Source organism: Macrobrachium nipponense, chromosome 32 (assembly GCF_015104395.2).
Source record: "Macrobrachium nipponense isolate FS-2020 chromosome 32, ASM1510439v2, whole genome shotgun sequence".
Taxonomy (NCBI): Eukaryota; Metazoa; Arthropoda; class Malacostraca; order Decapoda; family Palaemonidae; genus Macrobrachium; species Macrobrachium nipponense.
The window spans coordinates 7,220,293-7,248,175 of record NC_061094.1 but is presented as its reverse complement, the minus strand read 5'-3'; the positions used below and the strand labels follow the sequence as shown (position 1 = coordinate 7,248,175).

The 27,883-nt window shown below is 40.2% G+C and overlaps 1 protein-coding gene across 10 annotated transcripts in view; it reads left to right on the top strand.

Annotated features, from left to right (window-relative positions):
• The window catches only part of LOC135207200 (daf-12-interacting protein 1-like), a 645,343-nt gene that overhangs the window by 604,655 nt on the left and 12,805 nt on the right, over nt 1-27,883 (top strand). For all 10 annotated transcript variants that reach the window (XR_010312926.1, XM_064238784.1, XM_064238787.1 and 7 more), the window contains 3 exons: nt 13,418-13,695; nt 27,167-27,248; nt 27,540-27,686. Coding sequence is in view for 9 of the 10 variants with exons in the window: in XM_064238784.1 (XP_064094854.1) it covers nt 13,418-13,695; nt 27,167-27,248; nt 27,540-27,686 (507 nt within the window). In the remaining variant the exon portion in view is untranslated. The remainder of the gene's footprint in view (nt 1-13,417; nt 13,696-27,166; nt 27,249-27,539; nt 27,687-27,883) is intronic.

The window sequence follows — 27,883 nt, the reverse complement described above, 5'->3', positions numbered from 1 at the left end:
TTTCTATAAAAATGACTTTTACACATACATTCATTCTCTCTCTCTCTCTCTCTCTCTCTCTCTCTCTCTCTCTCTCTCTCTCTCTCTCTCTCTCTCTCTCTCTCTCTCTCTCTCTCTCGATAATGGACCTTGCCCAAATTACTTGTGCGCCTTTAAAGGCCAGAGCAAAACTGTTACTTAGTATGCGTATATGCAATCTAATAATTGCTTCCCATTATTATTATTATTATTATTATTATTATTATTATTATTATTATTATTATTATTATTATTATTATTATTATAGTCGCTATTGCTTATATTGTTAGTATTGGCATGGTCATTTTGCAGCATAGTTCATTGATAAAAATGCCTTTGTTTTGTGACACTGATTTATATATAGATGTTTGATTGAGAAACGTAAGATGCTACTAGTGCGTTTTTTTGGGGGGGGGTTTATTTGAAGTTGATTTACTTGGACAGCGTCAATTGTTGTCTTGTACAAGTTAATACTATTATCCTCAGATCAATATTTTTTATCCTGTTATTTTTCAACATTTGCATCCATGAGAGAAACAAGGTTAGTTATATAATATATATATATATATATATATATATATTATATATATATATGTGTGTGTGTGTGTGTGTGTGTGTGTGTGTGTGTGTATGTGTATATATATATATATATATATACATATATATATCTATATTATATGTATATCTATATGTGTATATATAATGTATATATATCTATATATATATATATATATATATATAAATGGGTATATAATATTGGATGGTAACATTAATTGGTGTGGGTTTTATTTTTTACTCACAGTAAGAATATATTCTTCGTTTCATTTCATTGATAAAAACAGAAATATTAGTCTCTCTCTCTCTCTCTCTCTCTCTCTCTCTCTCTCTCTCTCTCTCTCTCTCTCTCTCTTCTCTCTCTGCTCTTGAACTGACATTTGGACATACCCTAATCTTCACACGTATGTAGGTGATAATGGAACTAGGCAATTCTTTCTGGTCTAAACGAATATTTTTGTCAGTCACATCCTATCTTCAAGAAGGACTCCTGTAGGCTTACGTAATATTTTTATAGCTTTTTTTCAACATTTAATAATAGTAATGTACATTGAAGCTTTTAAGAAGTTTTAGCTATAGTAGATTCACATCAACCGTGTATATGATGTCTAGGCCAGTCCCTTACGACGCTCCTGATTGGCTGTTGATAAGCCAATCACAAGGTTGGAAACTCTCAGTCTCTCTCGAGAGGGACTGAGAATTTCCAGCCCTGTGATTGGCCTATCAACAGCCAATCAGGAACGTCGTAAGGGAGTGGCCTAGACATCAGATGCACGGTTGATGTGAATCTACTATAGTTTTAACTATAGTTAGAAAAGAAGGAAAAAGTGTAACTCTGAAAGAAACAAAGAGTACAAGTCTTCCTACTTCACTGGCCACGTTCACTGACATTCGGCAAAAGGCAGAAGGGAAGTGTTGATGTCGATATTTTAGCAGCAATTAAACCCAATATCAGTATGCCCATAGCGTACAAATTTACTCCCAAGGTTGTCTTGTCATTTAGCTCTCGCCTGGTGGCGACTCGAAGCCGTATTTGCCTCGTATATATTTTTTATTCCGAAGGGCTTAAAAGTAAGTAAGTAGTCTGGCTGACCTAGCGCCTGCCCCTCCGTCGTCTGAACCAGCAACATCAACCACCCAACCCAACCCGCCTCACCCGTTTTTCTAGGCCCGGTCGGTACCTCTCAACCTGACAGAGAGAGAGAGAGAGAGAGAAGAGAGAGAGAGAGAGAGAGAGAGAGAGAGAGAGACCTCCTTCCTTGCCCCATAACCTGTTCTTCCGTGAAGCTGATTTTCCCTATATTGTTATCTGGTGCAATGTTCCAGATTTCCAGTTTGGAAACTTGGTCGCTGGAACCTTGGGGAAACTGGCATTTAGCCGTATGGATATTCTCCAATATCAAGTCCATGCGTTCGTGTCGAAAACGGTGTGTGTGTGTGTGTGTGTGTATTAACTGGACTTCTAAGTCGCGATTTCTTTAGGCGTACCGTGTTTCCAAATTTGGCAAGTGCAGGCATGTTTCTCTCTCTCTCTCTCTCTCTCTCTCTCTCTCTTCTCTCTCTCTCTCTCCTTCCTGCTCATTAGCTTGACTTCTGTTCAATGCAATGTGCTCTCAGCAAATGTTAACGTTTTTGTATGTATGAAGTTACCATCACTGGAAAAGGCTGTCTCAAGTTCTTGAAGATTTCTCTTTAACCCAGTTTGTTAGTGCCCTCTTTGGTGCTTGCTTTAACGCTTTTAGAGATCGTGGCACATTTTGGACGATCTGAAGAACGATTAGCCGACGAATTAGCAAAAACTTTGAACGCTCTTTTTTTAAGGACTTCACGTCGATGCGTTTGCTGAGCGCGAATTCTATAGCAAAGGCGAAGTGGAAGAAGCCTTTTCCGAAGAGTTCCTCCTGGAGGCTACGTCTGGAAGGAGGAGGGATGTCGGCGCTGGGTGACCTCTGCTGGAAAGACCTGCCAGCTTCTTTTGTCGCCAGCGAGTCTGACGACTGATAATTGCCCTCCTCAATTTTTTTGCGCGGTCTAGAGCAAGTATTTCGTTGCTCTTTCCCGGTGATATTTTATTTTTGGTTTTGGAGTGCTTTTCATTACATTCCATTTTTTATATTTGGTTTTGTTGCGTTCATTTCATTTGTTGATAATTCAAATTGCAATATTTTTCGTTCATTATTTCTGCTTAAATATGCTTGAACATAGCGAAGTGCGGTTTTGACTCTATTTAGTATCTGAATACCAGTCAAATCTTTATACCAAATTGCCGTGAAAATCAAGATCTAGAGAATATATACTCTCTAGACCTTGGTGGAAATAACTATATGACGTAAGATTATGATTAACCGTAAATTACTCCAAATCTTGACACTTGGATAAAGTAGGCATTTGAGAAGGGGTTACTGCTCAAGACTTTAGATAACTTCCAGGACAAGCGACCAGACAGTATATGGAATTGAACGCGTGACGTAATGAAATGTCAAGGGATGCAGAATGATCTTAGGTGAAAGACAAAATAATACAGGTGATAAACAAGAACCATCGGGAAAATATAATTCAGTTACCCCCTCTTGAGATAAAGTTCACTGCTCGCGGTGACAAGTTGACCTTCAGTTACTTTGATGAAAATCTACCGTTTTGATTTTCCCGTCAAGTCAATTCCACAACTCTCTCTCTCTCTCTCTCTCGTTTTGCCTTCCCTTGTGTATATTATGTCTGAGTACGAATGGTCCTCTAGATTTCGCTTCATTTGTTATTTACGTCTAGTCTTCAAAGAAATGACTGCTGATGCATTCTCTCTCTCTCTCTCTCTCTCTCTCCTCTCTCTCTCTCTCTCTCCTCTCTCTCCTAAACGTTCTTCTTCCTGATATGGCGAGTTGGTGCCCGTGGATAGCGAGTACCTTGTTCAGTCCGACAAATGCTCGGTCTCAGTACATGCTGAATGTTAATAGGTGCGCAGGTATGAGGTCTTTTAGGTCTCTGGCAGCGGGCAGACTTCCTGATCACTAACTACCATATACTACGTCCACCGTAAGGGCAGATGAGTTAGTTAGTGGAACGATTGAAGTCCGAACGCCTCTTCCATCATCGAGTTCCAATGTAATAAGGGGTAGCGTTTGTTAGTGTTTAAAAAGCTTTCGTTAGCGCCCGTGTAGATCTTGTATGAAGAGGCACTTTAGCCATGGCCACGCTTTAGCACGGCGGAGGGTTAAGTCCGTCACAGTCGTTGATTTCTTTTCATAGGCGCCGTTTCTCTCTCTCTCTCTCTCTCTCTCTCTCTCTCTCTCTCTCTCTCTCTCTTTCCTCTTGTCTTCTGGTGGCGGTTTTCTCTGACCCACATTCGTTTTGTTCACGTGGGACTCGAAGCGAATTCATTCTCAAATCCTACTTTTCGTTTTCCGTTTACGTTTTCTAAATATAAATGGTTAAAAGTCTTCATTTTACCGTCTTTTGAAAGCGAATTCGTATTTGCTCTCGTAAAAATGCAGCCTCATTGTTGTACTTAACCGGAGTGTGAAATGCGCGGGTGAATGATGACGTCGATAGAAGTGAAATGCCGTGAAAGCAATTGAGAATTGGCGTTTGCTGTGCATTTTTCCCATCTTTGATCTTGCACGGCCTTATTATTAGTAGTATTAAGAATAATCTTTGACTCTGTTCGAGAGAAAATCAACCTTCCCTCTTTATGTCGCGTATAGCAAGTCAATCAGAGGCAAAGAAAAGTATACCACTGGGTTTCACGGTCAGATATTTATATGAAGTCTTGTGACAGCAAAAAATTATACCATCTTATTGTTTGTAAACACTACATTTTATTAAACCCAGTGAAAGCCCACCATCTTATTGTTTGTAAACACTACCTTTTATTAAATCAGCGAAAGCCTATCAATAACCAACCAACTAGTTAATTATGGATTAATCATGACTTGTTGTCTGGTTCCAAATTATTGACCCGTGATGGCGAGTGATATTCTCAGAGATGAGCAAAGTAATGCGCTTTGTGTGAACTGGTCGTCTTGTACTTAATGTGTGTGTGTGTGTGTGGGGGGGGGGGGGGGGGGTGGGGGGGGGGGGGGGGGGGGGGGGGAGAAGAGAGGGGGTGGAGGGAGGGAAGGGAAGGGGAGAGACTCGATATCTCTACTCGGGCCGCCACCTTCTTTTAGTTGCTATTTATTTTTTTTCTGCTGCGTTCTGCCTATACGGCCATAAGCGCGAGGGTGAAGCGTATATATGGTCCTCAAGGTTGAATTTTACGATCGTTGGACTCTCCCCGCCATCTCCTGGTGAGGCTGAGGCGGGGGGGGGCGGCGGCGGTTGGTGGTAGTAGTCAAGTGGATTGAAGTGGTTCTCGGATGCTGTGATTTTAAGTTATCCATTGTTTTGTATTTTATTTTCTGTCTGTCGCTGTCTTTTTTGCAGCGATGACTTGTGTTCTATGTGATATAATAGCAGTTAGTTGTGGGGAATGAATCTCTCTCTCTCTCTCTCTCTCTCTCCTATCTATTCATATATATATATATATCTATAATAGTATATATATATATATATATATATATATATATATAATATATATAAAGGCAACTATCACATGAGTATGTGTTTTTGTTTAAGGAAAAATGGCAATATTGTATTTTAAAATCTTTTAGATTTGCTATCACAAATCTTTTCCAAGAATCCTGGCAAACCAGCTATTAACTCCCCCGAAAATTATTGAACGAAAAATGCCTTTTTCTTTAAGAAATATAGTTTTTATATAAGATTCAGGTCTAGGCGCATTCATTCATTAGCGGTTAGAGAAAAGGTCTTGGTAGTGATAATCTCTGGCGGGGCTCTCAACTTGTAATCCCGATGCAGCGGTAGTTTGGAAAAGTTAGCAAACATGGCGACAGGACTTAAATATTGGAGGTTCTTTCTTTCCAGCTAAGTATTTTATAGTGTCTTAAGTCAAGACTTGTTCAAGTATTTTACGGTGTAAGTCAAGCCTTGTTCAAAATTGTTTTTAGTCTTAAGTCAAGACGCGTTCAAGTTTTCTTTTAGTTAAAGTCAAGCCTTGTTCAAGTTTTTTACTAGTTAAACCAAGACTTGTTTTCGTTCTCATACGCGATTTCCTATAAGGTTAGGCTTGTGTTTCCTTTTAAGCCGAAAGATATATCATTGTCGGCCTTAACTTCTGTAGTGTTGTGTGACAAGGCAGACTGGAATGTGACGCTTGTTAACACGGAAATCTCCTCTGCTTGAGCTTATGGGGTCCCTCTGGGACGATTGTTGAATCTTGTATAGCCAAGAGTTGACCCCCTAAAGGAGAATGCATTAGCATAAACTTCTCTCGCATCAGAACGGGAGATAATAGAACGGGGAGTTGGAAGAATAGCTGATAAGTCCTCGGATGTCCAATGGAAGTAAATCGGGAAGGAACTTAGGAATCTTACCGGATTTCACAATGTTTTGGTGGTAGTTGGAGGCCTTTAAGCTTGTGCGCTAATATTACGTGATTGCATTGATGTAATAGTCAGTATGTGTGATCGTGCAAACTTATGCTGTCACTTTTATGCCGTCGTCGAGAATGATCTAAATCTGAAGGTAATATTCATCTTGAGAATTTATTGAATCAAATGATATTTTGCATTTTAAAGAAACAACCATAGATTTTATTTTAGCCTCCAAAGACATTACATTACCGAATTTCCTGGATTTTAGAGTTGTTCGCCTTAAGGTTTAGTTTATATCTTAAGTCGTAAATCTCGAACGAATGTTGACGAAGTTACAAAGCGAATGGAGATTGATGTACGCTGGAGTTCACCCTATGCAAACATATTGCACATCAAAATTATCTTCGGCCATCCTTTATATACCTCAATAGTAACGAACAGCTTTTCTTCTCGAGTCAAATTAACGAAGTTGATTTTAGGTGAAGAGGGCAACCCACAAAGGGAACGCTGAAGGGGAGACAGCGAGTCGCTCTTGGCTTTTATGTGATAACAAAGAATGGGACGCCGATAATTTTGGAATGGGGCGTGAGACTGATGTCTGCCCTATTTGGAAAGGAGACCAAAAGAGCGGAGAGACTCCTCTTCTTCTTCTGTCTAGAAACACTTTTCCAGTCTTATTCTTCTTGCCCAAAGGTTCTCGGAGATTTCAAAGGTTTGCGAAATAATACCCAACTTTCGACAGTTTTGTCCTTCCTTGGTTGCGAGCTTTGTGAATTGAATTTGATTATATAATTACAAGTATTTTGGAAGCAACCTCTCTCTCTCTCTCTCTCTCTCTCCTCCTCTACTCTCTCTCTCTCTCTCGTCTCTCTCTCTCTCTCCCTCTCTCCTCCTCTCTCGTCTCTCTCTCATGTTGAAGGTTTGTGTATGTACGTATGTACGTGTGTGTATGTATTGTATAAGTATATATGTAAAAACGTGAATATTGTGTGTGTGTGTGTGTGTGTGTGTATATATATATATATATATATATAAAGTGAAGGCCGGCTTCTTCTACCTGGGAGATGTTTCGTCTGCTGTCGTGTCTTTAAACAGTGTGCTTTTGTGTGTTTTGACATATTATTTATATCTTATATATATATATATATATATATATATATATATATATTATATATATATATATATATATATTTATATATGTAAAACACATAAGCACACTGTTTAAAGACACGACAGCAGACGAAACATCTCCCTGGTAGAAGAAGCCGGCCTTCACATTATAGAAATTGCGTCTTAAGGGTGGATGCAACAGCAAGCAAGTAATGTCGTGTGTTTATGAGGAGGTGCATTCGTTGGACCTGGCGGGCGTGTGTGGGTGTGTGGGTTGTTCGCGAAGGGTGTCCCCGGGGGAGTGGAAGGAAGAAGGGGTTGGTTTGGTCGAGGGTAGGAAGAAGAAGAAGAGGAGGGGGGTGTGGAAAGTCCCGAAGAGGAACCGAATCTATATAAAGTGGTGACGAAACACTTCTGACATTTTCTCCGCATTAACCCCCCAAAAGGCACCTTCGAGTCCCGCTCATTACTTTGCTTGCAGTTCACGGATTCTTGATTTTTCTCTTTTCTCGTTATAATGTTGTTGGGGGGAAACTCTCTGTTTGCAACGGGGTTTCTCGTCGGCGTTGGTGACCTTCTATTTCCCTGGTTTTCCCTACACACTCAAGTCTGAAGGATCATTGACGATAGGCAGGATTACCTTCCAGGATATCAGTACATGGGTTTTGATGCGCATAAATTGATTCTTTATTCTTTCGTTGCTGATCAGCTTTTGATCAATATTTTTCCATAAGTGATCAGTAGGAATGTTGATTCTTTTGTTGCTGATCAGCTTTTGATCAATATTCTTCCATGATTGATCAATAAGATGCCAAGAATCAACCTGATAGTTTTGATGATTTGCCAAAAGAGTCCCACTGAGAGGAGGAATAAGCTAATAAGAAACCAATTTCCTGGTTTTCCCGACATCAAGTGTGAAGGATTATTGACGATAGGCAAAATTGCCTTCCAGGGTATCAGTATCCTGGGTTTTGCTGCGCATGAATTGATTGTTTATTCTTTCGTTGCTGATCAGCTTTTAATTAATATCCTTCCAAAAAGCGCCTCAGTGGCGTGATCGGCATGATCTTGGCCTGTCACCTTGGTGGCCGCGAGTTCGATTCTTGGGCATTCCATTTAGGTGTGAGAGATGTGTATTTCTGGTGATAGAAATTCACTCGTGATTCGGAAGTCACGTTAAGCCGTTGGTCCCGTTGCTGGATAACCTCTTGTGCCATGTAACGTAAAAACACCATACAAACAAACAAAAAACAAAACAAAAATATTTTTTCATAATTGATCAATAGGATACCAAGAATCAGACCTGATAGTTTTGATGATTTGCCAAAAGTCCCCCCACCCCCCCACTGAGAGGAATATGCTAATAAGACAACAAGATTTTGTATTTTGTATTATTTTTAACCTGTGCGGGCGATTTGAAAAAGCGTTCTCGAATCCTTATAATTAGAGAGCCGCTGGATGCAATACTCGTCGTATAGCTGCTGGCGCAGAATTCAGGACCTTCAGGTGGAGAAAATCCGCGCAGGCAGTTTCGAAACCGCATCAGTCACACTGGTCTTAATCATGCACATAGATCTCGGTCGGGGCTTCTCTTTTTCACTTGTCTCGCTCGTAGTAGCCTCGGGTCGCCTCAGACCTGCTAAATTATACATTTCCAGTAAGTCTCGACCCATTCTTAATGAACGAGCTTTGTTCCTCGTGAGTTTGATCTTCGTAGAAAGTTGCTTTTTATCGGTGGCAGTCCTGATCTGTTCTGAGAAGACGAGTTTTCCTCTTCGTCAGTTTTATTTTCCGTTGGAAGTTTTTAAACTTCTATATTGTGGCTCTTTGGAGGAGTACTGAATTTCAGTCGCTTGGAGGATATTCAACTGTATTTATTGAGTCATTCGATTTGTGTACTACGTGGCTCTCTCTCTCTCTCTCCTCGTCCAGGAAAATCTAACGGGATTTTGTCTGGTTGGAGGTGACCGCCACAATAGTGAAGTTTTTGGGTGGTTGGTAGAGTTGGGTTTATGGGGGATGGGGGGGGGGGTGGGATGACCGGCCACTGAGTGAAAGGGTGGCTGGGTGGCGGCGACGGCGGTGGTGGTTGGGGGTGGGGGGGCGGGGCATTAAACAACGGGCAACGACGTAGCTGTGCCCTCGGGAAGAAGTTCCGTGTGCCCAGGTTGCCGTTAAGCCAAGTTCTTCTCGGTCACAGTAGAGTACTGTGCGCGCGGGCGCGCTCTTCCGCGTGCTTGTTATTATTCACACAAGTAACATGTAAACGTATTTTTAGGAAAAGTGCTCAGTAATGCTCTTCATGTATTTTTTCCCCAAGTAGCTTAACTTTCCTGCACTGGGTACGGTAAAAAAAAAAAAAAAAAGGAAAAAAAAAAAGGAAAAATAAAATAGTGCCTAGGGAGAGATGAAGGTACCAGTAATTGCATCATTCCAGGCACATCCTACTCGGTCTACTTTTCCATCGGATTCCTGAGGCGGCTTTCCTTGTCACATTATAGGTTGCTTGCATACGCGTCGGGATGCAAATGCTATCATGGCTAGGAATTCCATCATTTGGTATTGTAGTCATGGATTTTTGCTTTTCATTTGCCTCATTTTCAGACACAAATTTCTGAATCTGTGCGCGGATATTGTCAGCTTTCCATTTTCCACAGTTTCTCTACTTCTTTTGCTTTATATATAATATATTTATATATATCTATTATAAAATATATATAAAATATAATATATATATATATTAATATTATAAATATATATATAAAGCTTACGGTGACTTTTTCTGCAATGTTGTTACTCAAAAGAATAATATATTATATATATATATTATATATATATATATATTATATATTATATATATATATATATATATATATATATATATATATATATATATATATTCTTTTCAGTAGTAACATGCAGAAAAGAGTCACGTAAGCTTTTATTTTTATTTCATTTTTATTTTTTTGCGAATTCACTCCTAAAATCTAAATTAATGGGGGGACATACCTCGTCCTATCATAGCGTCATTTTGACGATCGGGACATGAGAAGAAGAAGAAGAGGTTTCTCCTTTATTGGGGCCTGCGAGCGATAGAAAATGTAAAAAAACTTTCCCCCATGACAACTGTGGGAAACAAGTTATCGCCAGAGATCTACGGCTTGTGTGAAAGTAGTACCGTCATCACTGTGTCGTTTCCTCTGCATAGATCAAGTGTCGCTGTGAAGTAATGTGTCGTCGGTGTTTCGCTTTCTTTCGTTATCTCTCGAGATGATCTCCTTGTGCGGTGCTCTTGTCATTTCCTTTTTATATTGCCGCGTTTTCTCATCATTATATCATTTGGAAATAGTTTTTTTTTTTTACTCTCTAAATGGTGTCTACATTGCCAGGCTTGACGCGGGTTTAGGGACAGATAGCTCAAGCGGTGACTAAATGATCTCACGTTAATAAAGAGAAAATAGATGACAAGCGGTATCGTTATATCCACGATTTTCCTTCAAGCTTTAGAAACCGTTGCAAATGTTTCTCAATTTTTCCGCCGAAAGCTGATCTCGAGGCAACTCGAAAAGTTGCTGGCAGATTTCCCGCCATTATAACCGGTGTGTGTTTGTGTGTGTGAGCATTCAACATGTGGTACACCCTGAGGGATGATTTGGATATTGATGGAGTTGGTGGGGGGTTGGGGGGTGTTGGGAAGACCTCGGCAAGGCAACCTCTGCCTTGGGCACAAAGGAAACGGGGCTGGTTTTCCTTCGCCCCAGGGAGAAACATGTGCTCTCGGTGGTGGTGGGATCCCTGAAGGTCTGTCGCTGTTGCCTCCCCAGGGGCTTTTTTGCTAATCTTGTTACCTGGGAGTTGTGTTAAAGAGCAAACACAGCTCAGGTTCATTGTATTATCATCTGCCAAAAGCCACTGGAACTCGTCCTTTCGAACTTTCCTCTATGCGCTTCATCCTTCCAGGCGTGAATGTCAGTGGATCGGTGACGTCCTCAGTCTTATACGGAGCAAAATCATTGTTCTGGTTAATTGTCCCCCCCCCCCCTCCCCTCCCCCTCCCTCACCCCGCCCGACTCTTCCACGTCCGCTGCTGCTTCGTATCTCTAGAACAATAAGCTGTTAAAGGCGAAGTCTCGAGAAGAGGAAGTTCTTCCGATCATTTGGGAGGATGGAAGGGCGCGTCATGACCGTATTTCGGAGAGGGTTACCCCAGGACCACGGGATCCAATGTGTGGGTCCTGGGGTTACCGGAAGTACTGCTATTGTGGGTTATTGTGTATCAGAGCGCGTTCGTATCAAATACTGAGTACACTGGAGAGCGTTGATTTGTAACTAGGAAAATAATTTTGGTAGAATTTTGTCTTCTATTTTATTTTATGAAGTTCACATGTAAAGACGAGAAATCTCATACTGCTGATGTCATTCGTTCTTAAAGGAGTAAATTAAATCAAATATACTAAATCGGATTCATTCTGCTTAAACTTTTTTGCCGACAGGTTTGATAAGGGCATCTGTATCATCGTATCATCCCCCACAATAGGTATCATTATCACCGGTTTCTTCTTATTCAGTGGTACTTACCTTTGTTCATTCGTTTCCATACAATCATATTTTCTTTTATTAATACAAATGATAATCATTATCTGAAAGGGGAGCAAGAGTTTTCACACACACACACACACACACACACAGCGTAAGTGTACACAAGAAAATAAACCTGCTAAATGAACTACTTCGTTGAGCAGAATATTCTCTTGACCCTCGCTTTGTAAGATTTGCAACCTCATTTATCTGAGCCGTAGGTAGCCGTTAACTGCCGTGGGAATAACTAAGAGTCTAAAGAGAGAAGCTTGGGAATAACATAAACACCGTATTGTGTCCCCGCCTTGCCCTTCGGGTAAAATGCCAAACATACTCTGCTCAGGAGAAAAACTCCCGTCGGCGTCGTCCAGTGATAATCTCCTTGAGATCTTGAATACCAAGTGGGCTTTTCATAGGCTTCCATCTGTGATTCTTCTTCACCTGCACGAAACTAGGCTTCAGTTGGTTTGGTTTTTATGTTTGGTTGTTCTTCGAGATGTGTCTGGGATTTGTACGAGAAAAAAAATAATCAAATTTACCTGCAGGAGATGGCGACAGTCAAAAGGTTGGTCTGGCTATGTCTTGATTTTGTGTATAAGTAAACTACAAATTAGTTATTCAAAAGACCCACACTTGTCGGAACGGCTATGTGTGTTGCACGCATATGAAGTTAAACTCTTATATAAAAGCTCTTTGAATAGTGGAGCCTAAAAACTCATAGTTATTTAGAACAAAATTGGTAAAGATGAAGGGCCAGATATCTGTAACTGAAGTGAGATAAATATCCAATGGGTTAAATAAAAAGAGTTAAGTACATGTAAAGACGACTGGAGTCGAGGTGGTAGCGCAAGGGTATCATAGCACTCGTTGTTGTTATGAGAAGTGACGAGACACTGCAGCCAAAATGTGGAATCACCTTTCTAATTGAGAAATTGCACCAGCCATCTTCGTCGACTTCAGTTCGAGCTTGTGCGTTCAACTTTTGTCAATATTATGACGGTTTGTTCGTTGATAAGACTGACTAGTTTAGTTTTATGAATTAGATCAAGTTTCCTTCAGTCATAAGATACTTTGTTAAATTTGGGAAATGTTTAAATTTATAAATAAATGCTGAAGATCAGTAAATTCGTCATCATGCATGATATAATTAAGTAAAGTAGTTCCGTACAACTTGGAGGAAAAAACACCGACTGTAATATTATAGGATCTTTCTCTAATGGTTCTTGTTTGGGGGGGATGCTTTTTTGCCACTGACCTTGTGCGCAGTGAGACGCAAAGCCCAGGACTCTAAACTTGTTTATATCCCATTGCGTCACAGTTTGCTTACATTAAGATCATTTTCGCTGTTTTGTTTATGTACAGATTGAAGGTCAAGATTGATTGGAAGGTGTTTTATATACCGTTTTTATACTGTATGCCAGAGGAATTATTCTTTTCGGGAAATTAATGTTCCTTTTACTATTGTTTATTTATATACAGATTGAAGGTCAAGATTGGAAGGTGTTTGTATATACTGTTTTAATATTGTATGTCAGAGGGATGTTTCTGTTCGGGAAATTATTAAGAAATTCGTTTCATTGTTTACCCGTGAGTAGTACTTTACATCGGCGTTGAGTATGTTGTTGTTTGTATGTATGTGTGTATGTTTAATATGTATGTGTGTATCTTTAATCCGCATGTGTGTGTATATAAGCCAAGGGACTGAAACCCTCCTCTTTCCTTTCCAGACCCGGTGAAGGCAGCGCGCCCTGGGGGACCTACCAGCGGTGGCCCGCGCGGGCAGCACCTCGGAGGGCATGGCGGCGGCGGCAACGCAGGCGGCGGCGGGCCGGGGCAGCAGGAGCGGCAGCAGCACCCAGCGGTGCCGCACGCCGAACAGCTGCGCCGCCTGGACGCCGAGCTGACGGCGAGGGCGACGGAGCTGAAGGTGGCACGGACAGAGAAGGACCTCGTCGAGAGGAGAGTCGAGGCTCTGACCGTCCTCATCCACCATCTCACCAATCACGTGAGTCGGCGTCTGGCGGCTCTGTCGTAGCTACTAAGGCTGTTGTTATTATTATTATTATTATTATAAAAATCTCATAACAGCGCGAATCGCTAAAACGTTGAAGAACTCCATTTCAGTGAAAATGGTCAAGATCAACAAAAAATCACAGCCACCAATAACCGGTGTTTACTATTATGATTCAATCTGTTTGGTCATTTTTATTCCAGAAAATACATTAAGCATATTTCTTTATACAATAATAATTATATTAATAATTTTATTAATAATAATTATAATAATTGAAAAAGAAACCTCCAAGAAATTACTGTATTGAACGTGTTTACTTATAAGTATTTGCATTTTATTTTTTCTTAAGTGTTAAGAAAAAATAAAATGTAAACACTTATAAGTAAACACGTTATACACAGTAATTTTGTGGGTTTCTTTTTCAATCTTCAGACGAAAAATTGAAAGAGGTTTTTGTTTGGTTAATAATAATAATAATAATAATAATAATAATAATAATAATAATAATAATAATAATAATAATAATAATAATTTAAAAAGAAATATTTGATATATTTTCCTAGATTTAAAAAAAAGGAGCAAACATATAATCGCATTGGTAAACACCGCTAATGGTGGCTTTTGAATGTTGATGTTCATCGCGCCTCATATAGAAATGATCCAACGCACCTCAAGGACTTGCAGAAATTAGAAGAATTCAGTTTACATGGCGCCTCTTTTTACCCTCCTGACCCCTCGATGATGTCAGAGGTCAAAGCTCGATTCGCCTCCGACGTTCCCGTGACATCACCTCCAAAAGCAGAAACGCCTTGGAGGGATGGCAAGCGAAAATGCCCCCCCCCCCCCCCCCCCCCCCCCCCCCCCCCCCCCCCCCCCCCCCCCCCCCCCCCCCCCCCCCACCCCCCCCCCCCCCCCTCCCCCCCCCCCCCCCCCCCCCCCCCGTTTTGCTAGCAAGTGACAGACCAGTGTTCGAATTGGCTATATGCCTGTTTTACTTGTTTACACACGTACGTACGTACGTTCGTACTTATTTTAAATTCGAGAAATTTTTCTTGCAGGAAGATTTTTCATAAAATGAACCTACATACGGATTCTGCGACTCGGGATAAAATAAATCGTAATGCATCATCTATAGGAGTTCATTCTCTGTGTAAAGGTCTCCGCAATTGATTTTCTTCCTCACCATTCACCAAAGATTTCTGAATTCATCTCTATGCTAATTAACACCCAAGGTTATAGCGTTGTTTTTTTTTTTTTTAAAGCGACCGAGAAACCTCTTTAACCTTGAGTTCCTCGTGTAGGGGTTGCCGAGTTATCTTAGTGTAGCCATAATAGGAAGCAGTTTCTGTACATTCAAGATGGGGTTCTTTAATGATGAATAGTGTTTGCAGAGGAATATTCCCAACTTGTGAAATTTTTGTTTAAACCGCTGTTAAGATCGGGAAGCGGCTTAAGGCTTGATGTGAATACGTAAGTGTTTGTTTGTAACCGTATAAAATTATTTACGGTTTGGTGTTGAATGACGTGTACATTTCAAAGCTTTCGGACATCCGAAGAATATTACTGAATAAACCAAAGTTGAAATATAGCCACCATAGTATAACAAAAAACTTTTACAAGAGGTTTACGAATCCGCGCTATTATTAGAATATGTTAGGTGTCATTTACCTTTAAAAGGATACACAGTATTCATTTGTTTACGTGATCAGTTGGTAGAGTTCTGGTCTCGTAATCTCTGGGTTAGAGTTCTCTTTCCCGTCAGGGAGCGAATAGTGGGGGGTTGTCTACCAGTGGTTACCACCACGAGTGAATTGTACAAAATATCATTATCAGCCTTTCTGGAAACTGCCGAAATCAAGCACCAGTAGGATACCCACCCCTTACCCTCGATTACATTACCGTAATATTTCCAGTAACGTAATGTCTTTCTGAACTCGTTATCATCACATCAGCCCCAGCTGACGAGGTTCTGTAAGGAACCTTCCTTTAGCGTCATCTATATTTTGGGCACGTTGAGGAGTTCTGACTGGAGAATACTTAGGTCTGCTGCAGCTTCCCTCTTGGTACTCCCGGGCTCCCCCTCTTTCCCAATGGGGTATTCAGAAGAGGTTCGAATATCCGCCATGCCTATAGAGAGTGGTGTCTCTTACGTCAAGATTATATGAAAGTCTGATGACGGGATACTGGTAGTAGCTCTGCTACCACTGACCCCGATACAGTGGGGAAGATTTTCCAGAGAGAGTCGGGTCGGTTCTGGGTGGCCTTTTTTTTTTTTTTTTTTTTTTTTTTTTTTCTCGCTCTGTTATTTTTAAAGTTTTCATCACTGGTGAAGGCTGCTGCTTTTTCCTTATTATTATTATTACTAACATTATTATTTTCTCGTTGGATTAAGAAGGACATTCTGTGTAAAAACTGTAAATGTAAGTTTATTTTATACAGTAGAATAATCGCGAGTAGCTAAGAATCACTTTTAAGACGTCCTGCATCTTGTATTATTTTTATTGATATTGCTGATTAATCAAACTTCATTTGGAATAAGCTGCTTCCACAGCCTAGAATGCCTCCTCCTGTGACGAAAGCTTGAATTGAATAAGAAATCGGAAGGCAAGGGCCGTCGGTCCTTACGAACAGAAATTATAATTTTGAATTTTGAAATAGATATGCCGTTAAAATCACTGGCAGTAAAGATAAGTGAAACAGGAGCTAGGATTGTGACCTTTTTCGGCAGCACGAATTAAGGAAAGGACGTTGTGTCAAGTTCAGAATATGCTGATTAATTATGGTAGAATATAACTTGAACCTTCGAAGAGAAGACACAAAATGCCTTACTTTTTGCTGTATTTTTGATTTGTTATGTTATGAAGGCACTTTCCGGGTGACTTTGCACAAGCAGTCAGCATTTGGTGCAGGATGACAAAGATTGGCTTTTTTACTATAGTGGATTCACATCAACCGTGCATCTGATGTCTAGGCCAGTCCCATACGATCGCTCCTGATTGGCTGTTGATAAGCCAATCACACGACTGGAAGCTCTCAGTCTCTCTCGAGAGTTTACATGGGTAGGATGCATGTTCCACCTCTCCTGAGGGATACTTTAGAATGGCGTATCCCTCAGGAGCGGTGGAACATACATCATGCTCATGTGAACTCTCGAGAGAGACTGAGAGTTTCCAAGTTCCAACCCTGTGATTGGCTTATCAAACAGCCAATCAGGAGCGTCGTAAGGAACAGGCCTAGACATCAGATGCACGGTTGATGTGAATCTGCTATAGTACGGTCGATTTGGAACCGCATCTTACTCGACGTCAGTGACAGAAATGATTACAACTGGTGACTCAATAAGCGTTACGTTCAACCTCTGCAACTCATCCATTCATTCATTCGACTTCATCATCACCCACCATTGCTACAGCAAGTAAGAGTAACCCAGATGCCGTTCTTGTGTGCATTAGAATACAATCCACGGCAGATAAAGGCGCAGCCTGAATCCCGGATAGCTTTTCGTCATAAGAGGAATTATATAGAGGAGAACCCACCCGAGAGGCATCGAGTGTCCTTGGCCATCCATTTCACGGAGGAGGGAGTCGTCGAGCGAGAGATGTGTTCCACCGATTGCGATGCCAGCCAGGTTCGCCTGGCCATTCACTTCTGAGGGACACACACACACACACCTACCTGACTTGAACGAATTACAAACGTCCATCTTTTTAATTCTCTTTTATCATTTATTTGATATCATCATGTGGGCTTTTAAACGTGAGGTTTTAGAAGATTCAAAATGAATGTCAAGAAAGGAGTAAGTCTAATTTTGTTGTTCCGGTGTCTTGAATAAAAGTTTTCCATAGGACCTTTTTGCCCCCTAAATAAATATTGAATTTTAAAATGTTCGAATCATGTGCACTATTGGTAGCGTGATCATGGAAACCGTCCCTCATATCAATTGATTTTCGTCCGTTAATTGGTTTTTATAATTTTCAAACTTCCCACGATGAAATTTTCAGTTTTTTGCTAATAAAACATGCTATAGAATAAAAAGTACCATGCATTGGCCTTGACATTTTAAACAATGGACTCTGAAAAAATCTAAATTCCGGAATACCATATTATACTCATTTTGAAAAAATCTAAATTCCGGAATACCATATTATACTCATTTTGAAAAAATCTAAATTCCGGAATACCATATTATACTCATTTGTATCTCCGATTATTGGGCTTAGTCAAAAGTGTAATATCGTAGCAGTGTATTTAATACTAATATCCAGTTTATTGTAGCTAAGAAGACAACGAGCGAACCATCATTACCTGCAAGCTCGGCATGAACCCTCATAACATGAAATAATAATACTGAAAAAATTAAAATTTAATCTCCAAAAATTGGATGTTTTTTCCAGCCCAACAAACTTAGTGTGTAAAATCCCTGTTTACGTGTCCATTTTAGTCTGTCAGGGACAATGTTTTATTAATGAATTTTTGTCTGTCCGGAGCCGCCCCTCAAAAAAAAAAAAAAAAAAAAAAAAAAAAAAAAAAAAAAAAAATCTCGGTCATTAAGACCATTAGTTGTGCCAGGTATAGTCTGAGCATGAAACTGATTCGGCCTACGCTACTGCCCCCTCATTCAACCCGCTACCAGGATGCCCGTAGGCATTTGGGCGATATTCCCTTATTATCGTTTGTCATGGGCATCATGTTATAAGATCCCTAGACATGGACTCGGTCGCAGAATAATTTCACGCCTGTTAATTGTCTACGTATCTAATAGAGTTTGAGGGAATGTAAAAACAACTTTCGAGTTCCAAGTATAAATTAACGATACATTTTATTTGTTGCGTGGAATCAAACCCTCTTTAAAAATTGTGATGTTTTCCTAATAGTTAAATGCCGAGAACGGAGAGAGAGAGAGAAGGAAATGAGTGAGTAGTTTCGCGGTTGTCAAACGGGTATGTTGTCCTTGGGCGTTATGCCCATGGATTCCTTACAAGGAGAGACCTAGCCTTTTTCCCCTACGAGAAGTCCTCGTTGCGTAGCAGAGAGAGAGAGAGAGAGAGAGAGAGAGAGAGAGAGAGAGAGAGAGAGAGAGAGAGAGAGAGAGAGAGAGAGAGAGAGAGAACAATAATTTACCTATTCATACGTCAGGAATGGGGTGGACGTGGGATGGGAAAATGAAAACTAGACCCTCTTCCATTCTAAACTTGAAAGCTGGTTGATGTGGTCAATTTAAATCTTCTTCACAATCACTAACCAGTTCCTTTGAAACAGCGATCCACAATCACTAACCTGTTCCTTTATGCGTATTGAAACAGCGATCCTGTGCGACTCCTCTGTCACGGATAGGTCGTCGTGCTAGATCATGAAGGTCGCCATTCGTTTTCCTGTTGCGCAGCGAATGAGCATCGTTGTGCGAATGACATCAAGAGGACATGACCCTAAAACGAGAATGGTTTCCACTCCTCAGCTGACCCAGACGTGAGAACAAGTGGAGAGAATTTCAAATTTTAAAACAGGGTCAGTTGCCGTTGGAGAGCACCACCAAGCAACGAGCGTGACGAGTCTTAAATGAATAGCATCTGTTCTGCCAGAGAGAGAGAGAGAGAGAGAGAGAGAGAGAGAGAGAGAGAAATATGAATCTCTGTTGATATGCTTGACGCGCACGTGTGTGTGTGCCAGTGTTTTTGATACTTGAAAATTGTGCAAACTGTCAAACTTGGATGAACTAACTTTGTAAGGAGACACCCCGTCAAGGTGGGGAGGGGGGCGTGGTTACGATAGGCCTTCTGTCTTTTCACGAAATGTTCGTTTGTTCAGAGTAAATGAAGGACGTTTTAAAATGTAACCTTAAAGGTATTATTTGACGAGGGTTAGACTAAAACAAGCCACCAAAGAGCGCGAAGTCATTTTAACCTTATTCCAGCGAGTGACCAGGAAATGGGTAGTTCAGGCCATTTGTGGGGTACTCATAACTTCAACTGTTCTTCCACTTCATACTCCCCGTCATTATTATCAACCTCCGGTTTCTCTTCGCAACCCCCATTGTTTGTGTCTAGGTCCTCGTGTAGTTTTTTTTTTTTCTTGCGTAGTAACAGCTTTCCATAGGTTTGCGTACTTGGCTTTCAAGTTCTCGCCGATAAGTTTTATTTTTATATTTATGCTTTGCTCTGAGCTTATTAATAATGGGTATTTCTTGATCAAGTGGCAAGGAATCTGTAAAAAGCTGTCGCGTCTACCTATTTCAACATTCAACAATTGCATTTTAATCTAACTACTTTCCCGAAATAACTTCGAAACCATGTTTTATGAAAACTTCAAAAATCCTACGTCATTCACAATATATTTCAGCAAGCTGGACAGTCTTATGTAAATAGATTTTACGTCTATTATGATATTATAGTTCGTTTGGCGATGACAACTATAGCATCAGATTCCTCGCTGAAATGCTTTCGTTATTCGTGGCATCTTCTCTAGATTACAATTGGACTTATTCACGATGCAAAGCATTTTCAAAGCATGAATTCTTCATACTGGTATCCTGTTTCTGCAAGTTTCAAATTTTAAACTTTCATATTATTGTGACCAGTAGTTTGCAATTATTTCAAAGCATTTTGAAGCATGAATTTTTTTATACTGGTTTCTTGTTTCTGTAAGTTTCAAATTTAAAAGTGGCATATCATGGTGACCAGTAGTTCGCAATTATTTCAACTATCGAGTTCTTTTTGTCTCATGAAATCGTATATCCAACAAACCTCGCTAGATGCACAGCTCGGAGAGCCACAGTGAGGTGTGTAGTAGTATATGCTATGGGTGACGCTTTGAATGCTTTAGCAGGAAGAGACTGTCTGTCTGTGGATAGAAGCATGCTATTGGGGAGGAAGCATGCTGTTGTGGTCCACGGGACCCGGGACACTCGGCGGATTAGGGATGGAGATGAATGGTGGGGTTAGGGGGGTGGTAGGGGTTTTAGTGGATAGCATTGTTGAACTATTGGGAATATAAAACGCAGGGCGCGTCCTCTATCGATATTCTGGCCATTGGCTCTTGTTTATGTCCATGGCATTATTTCCTTTATATGGGGACAGTCTCTCACTGCTAGTGGGTTTCACCATCGCTCTACGCTCTTCCATTGAAGGTAGAGCGCACCTTCGGGTGTCGCTGACTTCATACTCAGCTAAGAATGACTTACTTTGATACGTGTTTCGTAATCATTTCAGACTCTTAAGAGTGCCGTTCACCAGTCTGAATGTTTGATAGAGGAAGTTTTGTAATTCTCTTTCTCTCCTCTCGTCTCTCGTCTCTCTCTCTCTCTCTCCCCTCTCTCTCGTACGCAGATGGGCAGCGTGGGTGGAAAACTTTTGAGGATTACGTCATAGTAATTGGTTGAACCTCGAGGTCAAAGTTCATTATAGCTACGTGGTAATACTTTCTGCTGAAAATTATTATTATTATTATTATTATTATTATTATTTTATTATTATTATTATTATTATTATTATATTAAAAGTTTAACCCAGACCACAGAGCTGATTAACATCTCTCATAGGGCTGGCTTAGAATAACTAATATTATCTTTGTTATTATTATTCCTCAGGTTTTCTGTAAATTCCTTAAGAATATACTGTATTCAAGGATCAAATAACAGAATTTCGCATCTGAACATTCTCATAGGTGATTGAATTACCAGAAGCAAAATGGTTGAATGGAGAAAGCAGAATGGGACTGCTGTTTAAAAAAGAAAAAAACAAAAAAAGAAAACATAGGTTGCATTACGTCGCTTTTGGACGAGTACTCGATGCCATACCAGAGTTGATGCTCTGTGGATTAGCGCAGTGGGACAGCGCAGAAGAATCATATATATAGTACCTGGCTATTGCCGACTTTAGCTGTCTTTCAGGTTAGAGACCACCACATCCTCGATCAGTTGCGTGATCACCTCATTCACAGCCACACACACAAACTTGACGTTTCCATTTCTTCATTTGCTTTAATGAAAAGTTCTTTTCGCATCGGCGGTCAATGATTCTTTTCTTTGTATGTATGTGTGTGTGGAAATTGATTGTCAAATGTATTCAGCTACTTCCTAAAAGGTGTTGGTTGTTCACCAACGAAGCTCTGGTTTGGCCAGAAGCTGGGTAAATTAATTTTCGATCAGTGAGGATATTAAGATAAATTTTAACTGAATTGCAATTTATATTTTTTTTTCTTTTATTTGGATCCCTTTTTATCCGGCTGTTAGCATTCATGGGAGCCTAGCCAAGACTTACACCGATTTTATATTTCCTAAGTCTAATTTGTCCGGGTAAATTAAAGAAAGAAGTAAACTTTCATTTTAGTTTGTAATTCAAATTTTTATTTTATTGCCTAGATGCCATCTTTCATAGTTAAAAAAATCGACTCAATAATCAAATAAGTTATCCAGATAATTAAAACAACGCGGTTTTTTAATCGTTTGATAAAACTAAAACCCCGTTCGTTCATCGTGAATTTTCGGTGTACTTCGATCGTATGATTTTTGACCATAGATTGGAATGTGAAAGTTGGTGCAAATTAATACCATGATTTTTTTTTTTTTTATCTTTTGAATGTGAAGCATTGTAGTTATACCAATGCAATATAGTAGCTTCTTACGTTGATCCGTTTTTTGAAGTCGTCAAGATAGGTAGATAAATCCTCTCTACGTTTGGTTGCATCAAATGAAGTGATGCAGCCCCGAGCGAAATCATTTAATCAGCGTATCTAAGTTAACTAACTGATCTCGAACATCCCTGCCATCTTGACATGCCGACTCCATAAATTGTTTTCAGTAACTTTTATGTACACTGAGCCCGCTATATATCAGGCTGTATTTGAGACTGGAGAGGCTGCTTCCTCCCGACACAATTAATCTCTTGTGCTGTCCTCACAACATAGCAGACTGTATTTCCCACCTTCCGCCTAAAACAACAACGTGGAGTTGAAAAGCTACACGAGATCTTCAGACAGAGACCCTCTATATTAATGCGAACGAGTGTCATAAGTACAGTGACGCGCAGAGAGAGAGAGAGAGAGAGAGAGAGAGAGAGAGAGAGAGATTTTGACGAGGACAACAGTTTGCTTTCTTACGTCCGATGAAGATTAGTAGCTGATCTTTATGATGAAATAAGAGGCTGGACCATAATACTTCATTTTACAAGTGAAGATTGAAAGTTAGGTATACCTAAGTTTAACCAGACCACCGAGCTGATTAACAGCTCTCTACTAGTTCTGGCGCGAATTATTAGATTTTTTTTTTTTTTTTACATGGCTAGGAACCAATTGGTTACTTAGCAATGGGATCTACTACAGCTTATTGTGGGATCCGAACCACATTATAGAGAGAAATGAGTTTCTAATCACCAGGAATAAGCTGACTGAAAGCCTTACCTGTTAGTACCAGGTGTTCATTATTCGATTACAGCATAGTAAGGACAGGTGTAACATTGTAATGATGCTAGACTTGGAGGTGTGAAATCCTCGCAAATTCTGCCAAACCGCATCATCATGGCATTAAGCGGAGCCAGTTATATCTGTTCCTTTTGAAGTGTGTTAAATGTTAAGGTAGAAATTTAGTGACATTTCTAGCGTCTAGTAAAATTAACCGTTATGTAAAACAACTTGAGAATATAACATTTCCTCGGGAAACAGGGCAAGCAAATACCGAAGCCAAAATGTAGATTCGCGACGCAAGTTTGTTTTGCTGCGCGTTGAGGGGGGCGTCGCCCAAACAAGCCAGCGACTGACTGCCTTGTAAACAACTCTGTGGCAGGTTGGGGGAGCAGAGAAGATTACGAGGCCGGAAAAGTAGTATGGTAGTGAAGCAACTGTTGTTCTCCTCCGTAACCCTATATATAGCAAACAGAAGGGAGGTATCTTGAGTTGTGAATCAAAAGGGGGAACTTGGTGGGTGGTTACGTCTTTTCAATTCTCTGTCTCGAAAGATTTATTTTAGGGGAGATCTGTTATGGAGTCGATAGTAGTCGCTATGTGCGCGTCCGTACGTTTTAACGGTGTATTTTCTCCTTAGTTCCAGGTAAAATGTGTTAAAGTAGGAATTCTTAGTATATTAACTCAGAGAGAGAGAGAGAGGTTATAAAAGTATATCTTAGTTTAACCAGACCGCTGAGCTGTTCTGCAGCTCTCCTAGGGCTGGCCCGAAGAATTAGATTTTTACGTGGCTAGGAACCAATTGATTACTTAGCAACGGGCCCTACAGCTTATTGTGGTATCCGAACCACATGATATAGAGAAATTAATTTCTAATCACCAGAAATAAACTCCTCTGATTCTACGTTGGCAGAGTGGGGCGCGAACGCTCTCTACCAAATCAGTAGACGAGCACGCAAACCACTCTTCCAACGAGGAACTGAGAGGTTATAAATGGCTTAAAAATCCATTTCTTTCGCTTCTGAAATTAACAGTAATTGCGCGATAAATAAAAACGCGTCTTTGACACAATTCCTCCAATTATTCACAATTCAAAAAAGGGCCAAAGTGTAGTATCTTAACTCAGAGAGAGAGAGAGAGAGAGAGAGAGAGAGAGAGAGAGAGAGAGAGAGAGAGAGAGAGAGAGAGAGAGAGAGGTTATAAATGGCTTAAAAATCCATTTCTTTTGCTTCTGAAATTAACAATAATTGCGGCGAGGAATGAAAACGCGTTTTTGACGCAATTGCTCAAATTATTCGTCATTCTAAAAAAGGGGCCAACTTGCACCGGAAAGACTCAAGTTGTCATGCGACTCTTTGAGAGGTAACCTGATCATCTCATGGTTTAGCAAGGACGACAGAGAACGAGACGGTAGTAGCTCTGATGTTTGTTCAGTTTTTTTGCTTTTTACTTAAGGGATTGTTATGGGAGAAGTGGGAAAAGGCAGAGACTGACTGGAAGTCGAATCAGATGACATGGTTTATTTACACACACACACACACACACACACACACACACACACACACACACACACACACAGAGAGAGAGAGAGAGAGAGAGAAATTTATGCATAAAAAGCAAACGATATATACTAAAAAACTGTTTTATGGCCCGAAAAATCAATTATTCTAGAAGACTATAATCTGCAGCAGAACAAATGAATGGGACTCACCAGGTGGACCAAATGATCTTCGATAGCATGGTTTCCGAAAATAGATCTAGATGATAATGATGATGATGATGAAGAGGACGTGTAAGTCTCTTTTTTTTCTTCTTCTTCCCTTTGGGAACAATCGCGTGCCGATTGGCCCATTGCTTTAGATATTAATCGGGAGGAGCTCGAAGTGGTCTTGGCGATCTTACGACCCGACTGGAAATCGACTCCACACTGTAACATCTTACCAAGGGCGTTTCCCTGTCGGAGGATAACCCTGATAAGGGCAGCTGTAAGGGCGGGGATGCTCAGATCTGAAATGGTGGAGCATGTGGGCCAGAGAGAGAGAGAGAGAGAGAGAGAGAGAGAGAGTGAGTTTTGACTTGCTCCTCTTCGCAGGTGGTACGCGAAGATGGGGGAGGCGAGAGTTTGCTTATAGAGAAGCCTCTTTAAATCTCTTCGCCTGTGCTTTTGCTTGTGCCTTTGCCTTGATTTTGTGGAAGGAGACCTTACTGTAGTAAAAGTTCAGGCCACTAGTTGTCCCAGCAAACTTAAAAAAAGAATAATAAAAAATATCGTTTTAAGAACAGTTAATGAATCGCAGATGCTATAGCTGTAATAAGATTTACGCATTTTGATGTGGAAAAAAAAAAAGTTACTGGCATGTCCTTGGGTCCCATCCTACATGGGGTTTGTTTTCAGAAAGGATCCGCCCAGGTGGCAAAACCTCGCTGCACTTTCTTGTTGCTTTTCTTGTGAAGTTTTACCCCACCCTCTACTACTGGTAGGCAGTCTGCCTAGCCCTAACCCCCCCCCCCCCCCTTTCTCTCTCTCTCTCTCTGGTTTTATTTTCCCCGTGGTATGTCTGTCCTTGATGGGACAGGGCAATGCCATTGTGACGACTCTGTTGCAGAACTTTTTTTTTCAAATAAAGTAGTCCTCGTGGGAAGCATTGTTATAGGAAGTATAGTGGTAGAAGAATACCATTCGATGACCGTGTGCTTCAAGGTACAGAGACGAGGGTTAGAACGTGTTTCAAAAATAAAGTACAGCAGAGGATAGACAGGTTATACCAGACTTTAAGCTCTGTTAACGCATTTTTTTGACGAAGTTATGAAGCGCACTAGCAACCTGACTTGTCTTTTGCTCTCTCTTTTGCGAGTTACTACTACCTTAGTTCCCCCCTCACCCCCCTTTTCAATACAGTGATCGTCAAGCTGACAAACGTGCACTGGTATGCCATCTCCCATGTTAGTTTTCTTTTTTTTTTCGTATGCCGATAGTTTTTCCCCATTTCTCCAAGTTATTTATGAAAAACTAGATTCTATTAATCATATGTTTCCTATATATTTGAAGGCTTTTGATTGAAAGCGTATAAAAATTGTCAGGTGGATCACTTGAGAGGTAATTGTGGCCTTTACAGTAGCCTAAAGTGATATACCTTTAGTCCCTCCACATCTTATATAAGAATATAGATCCATCTGTAATGGAATTTTTCTTTATGTGTAGTACATATACTATTTGCCCAATTTTCTGCTTCCCGTCTTTTTGCATCATATACCATTGGAGAGAAAAGAGGTTCATTTAGTAACTGTAGAATACGGTAATGAAGTATAAATCTGACTTTGGTTAGAATTAAATTTATTGGAATGGAGTGGATTACTACAGAATTTAGGACAAAGGCCAAGCGCTGGGACATAAGAGGTCCTTCAGCAAGAGAGAGAAATTGAGAGGAAAGTAGTCTGACAGGAAAATCTCAGAGCAGTTGCACGAAGAAACAGTTCTTAAGAGATGGTGGAAAGTAAGAAGATGGAAATGAAACTGTGTGAACGGAGGGACAGTAAAAGGATTGAAAGGGGTTACAGCTAAGGGTGGAAGGGACGCCGCAAAGAACATCATTATCTTTTAGGATTGTTTGTTCGAGTAAATAACAATCCTTCCGTCACCAGATTCCTGATTTTGTTTATTTATGAGCCTTCCTAAAGCTACTATAATAAACAGTTAATCGTTTTTCATTTTCTCTCTCCTTCCTTGCTCTCATTTCTTTTAAACTATTCTTCCTTATAACGATGAAAGGTTCTTTGGCAAACCCGACGTTATTTCATATTGTATTTCACTTCATTTTATCCGAAAACTGTGTTTATTATTGTTTGCTGCTGTATCGTAACCATAGCCGTGGAATTCTTGTGTACATGTTGTTCAAGATAGATTTTTTTGATGTTCCGTCTGCGAATAACATACTGTCGTCTGTTATGGACGAAACAACTGATTGATTCCTTTGTATATTAAATCATTTTTGCTTTCCTGCAAATGATTGTTCCTTTTTTTCTGGTATGAATTATCAGTAACCCTAACACCGTCATTATTCTCTTCCAGTACGAGCCCTTCTTATGTCCGACACTCAAGGCTGAAGTAGTAAGACTGAACCAGCAGTTGACTGATACTAGACTTAGTCTGGGTGAGTATAACGAGTTTTCGTAATTCTTATTTCACCATAAAGCCCATTATTGTAATGGTTAATTACATATTGTAACTTTGGATTCAGTTGAAGGAGAATAATATGTCGAGAATTTTCTAGTCACTGAAATTTGCAGTTTATTCGTTTTGACTTTATCCTGTTCACTGACTCATTGATCTATCGCATGAGCATTATTTCCATAGAACTGGTTCCACATAAACTTCTGGTAACCTTTTAAATTTAAATATATTGTAGTATCTTCTTTCCCTCTAATGACTTCTCACATTGCAGATGAGAGCACGGCGGCAGTTCGTCGTTTGCAGGAGGAAGCAGCGCAAAGCGTTGAACAGCACACCCAGAAGGTGCAGGAACTAGAACAGAGACATAAGGAGACGCTCGAGAAGCTCACGAAACAACATCAACATGATCGGGACTTGGGTAAGAGGGCGGCAATGGCCGGTTTTGAAGGAACAGAGAAAATCAAAAGCTGTAGCCAACACCGCACAAGTTTGGAAATACATTTGATTTTCTTTTATTTAAATAACAAATTGACAAATTAAATTTGGAAGTATGTTATGGCACTGATGACGTATATAATCATTCATTCCTTTCAACGAATGGCAGAAGATTGACAT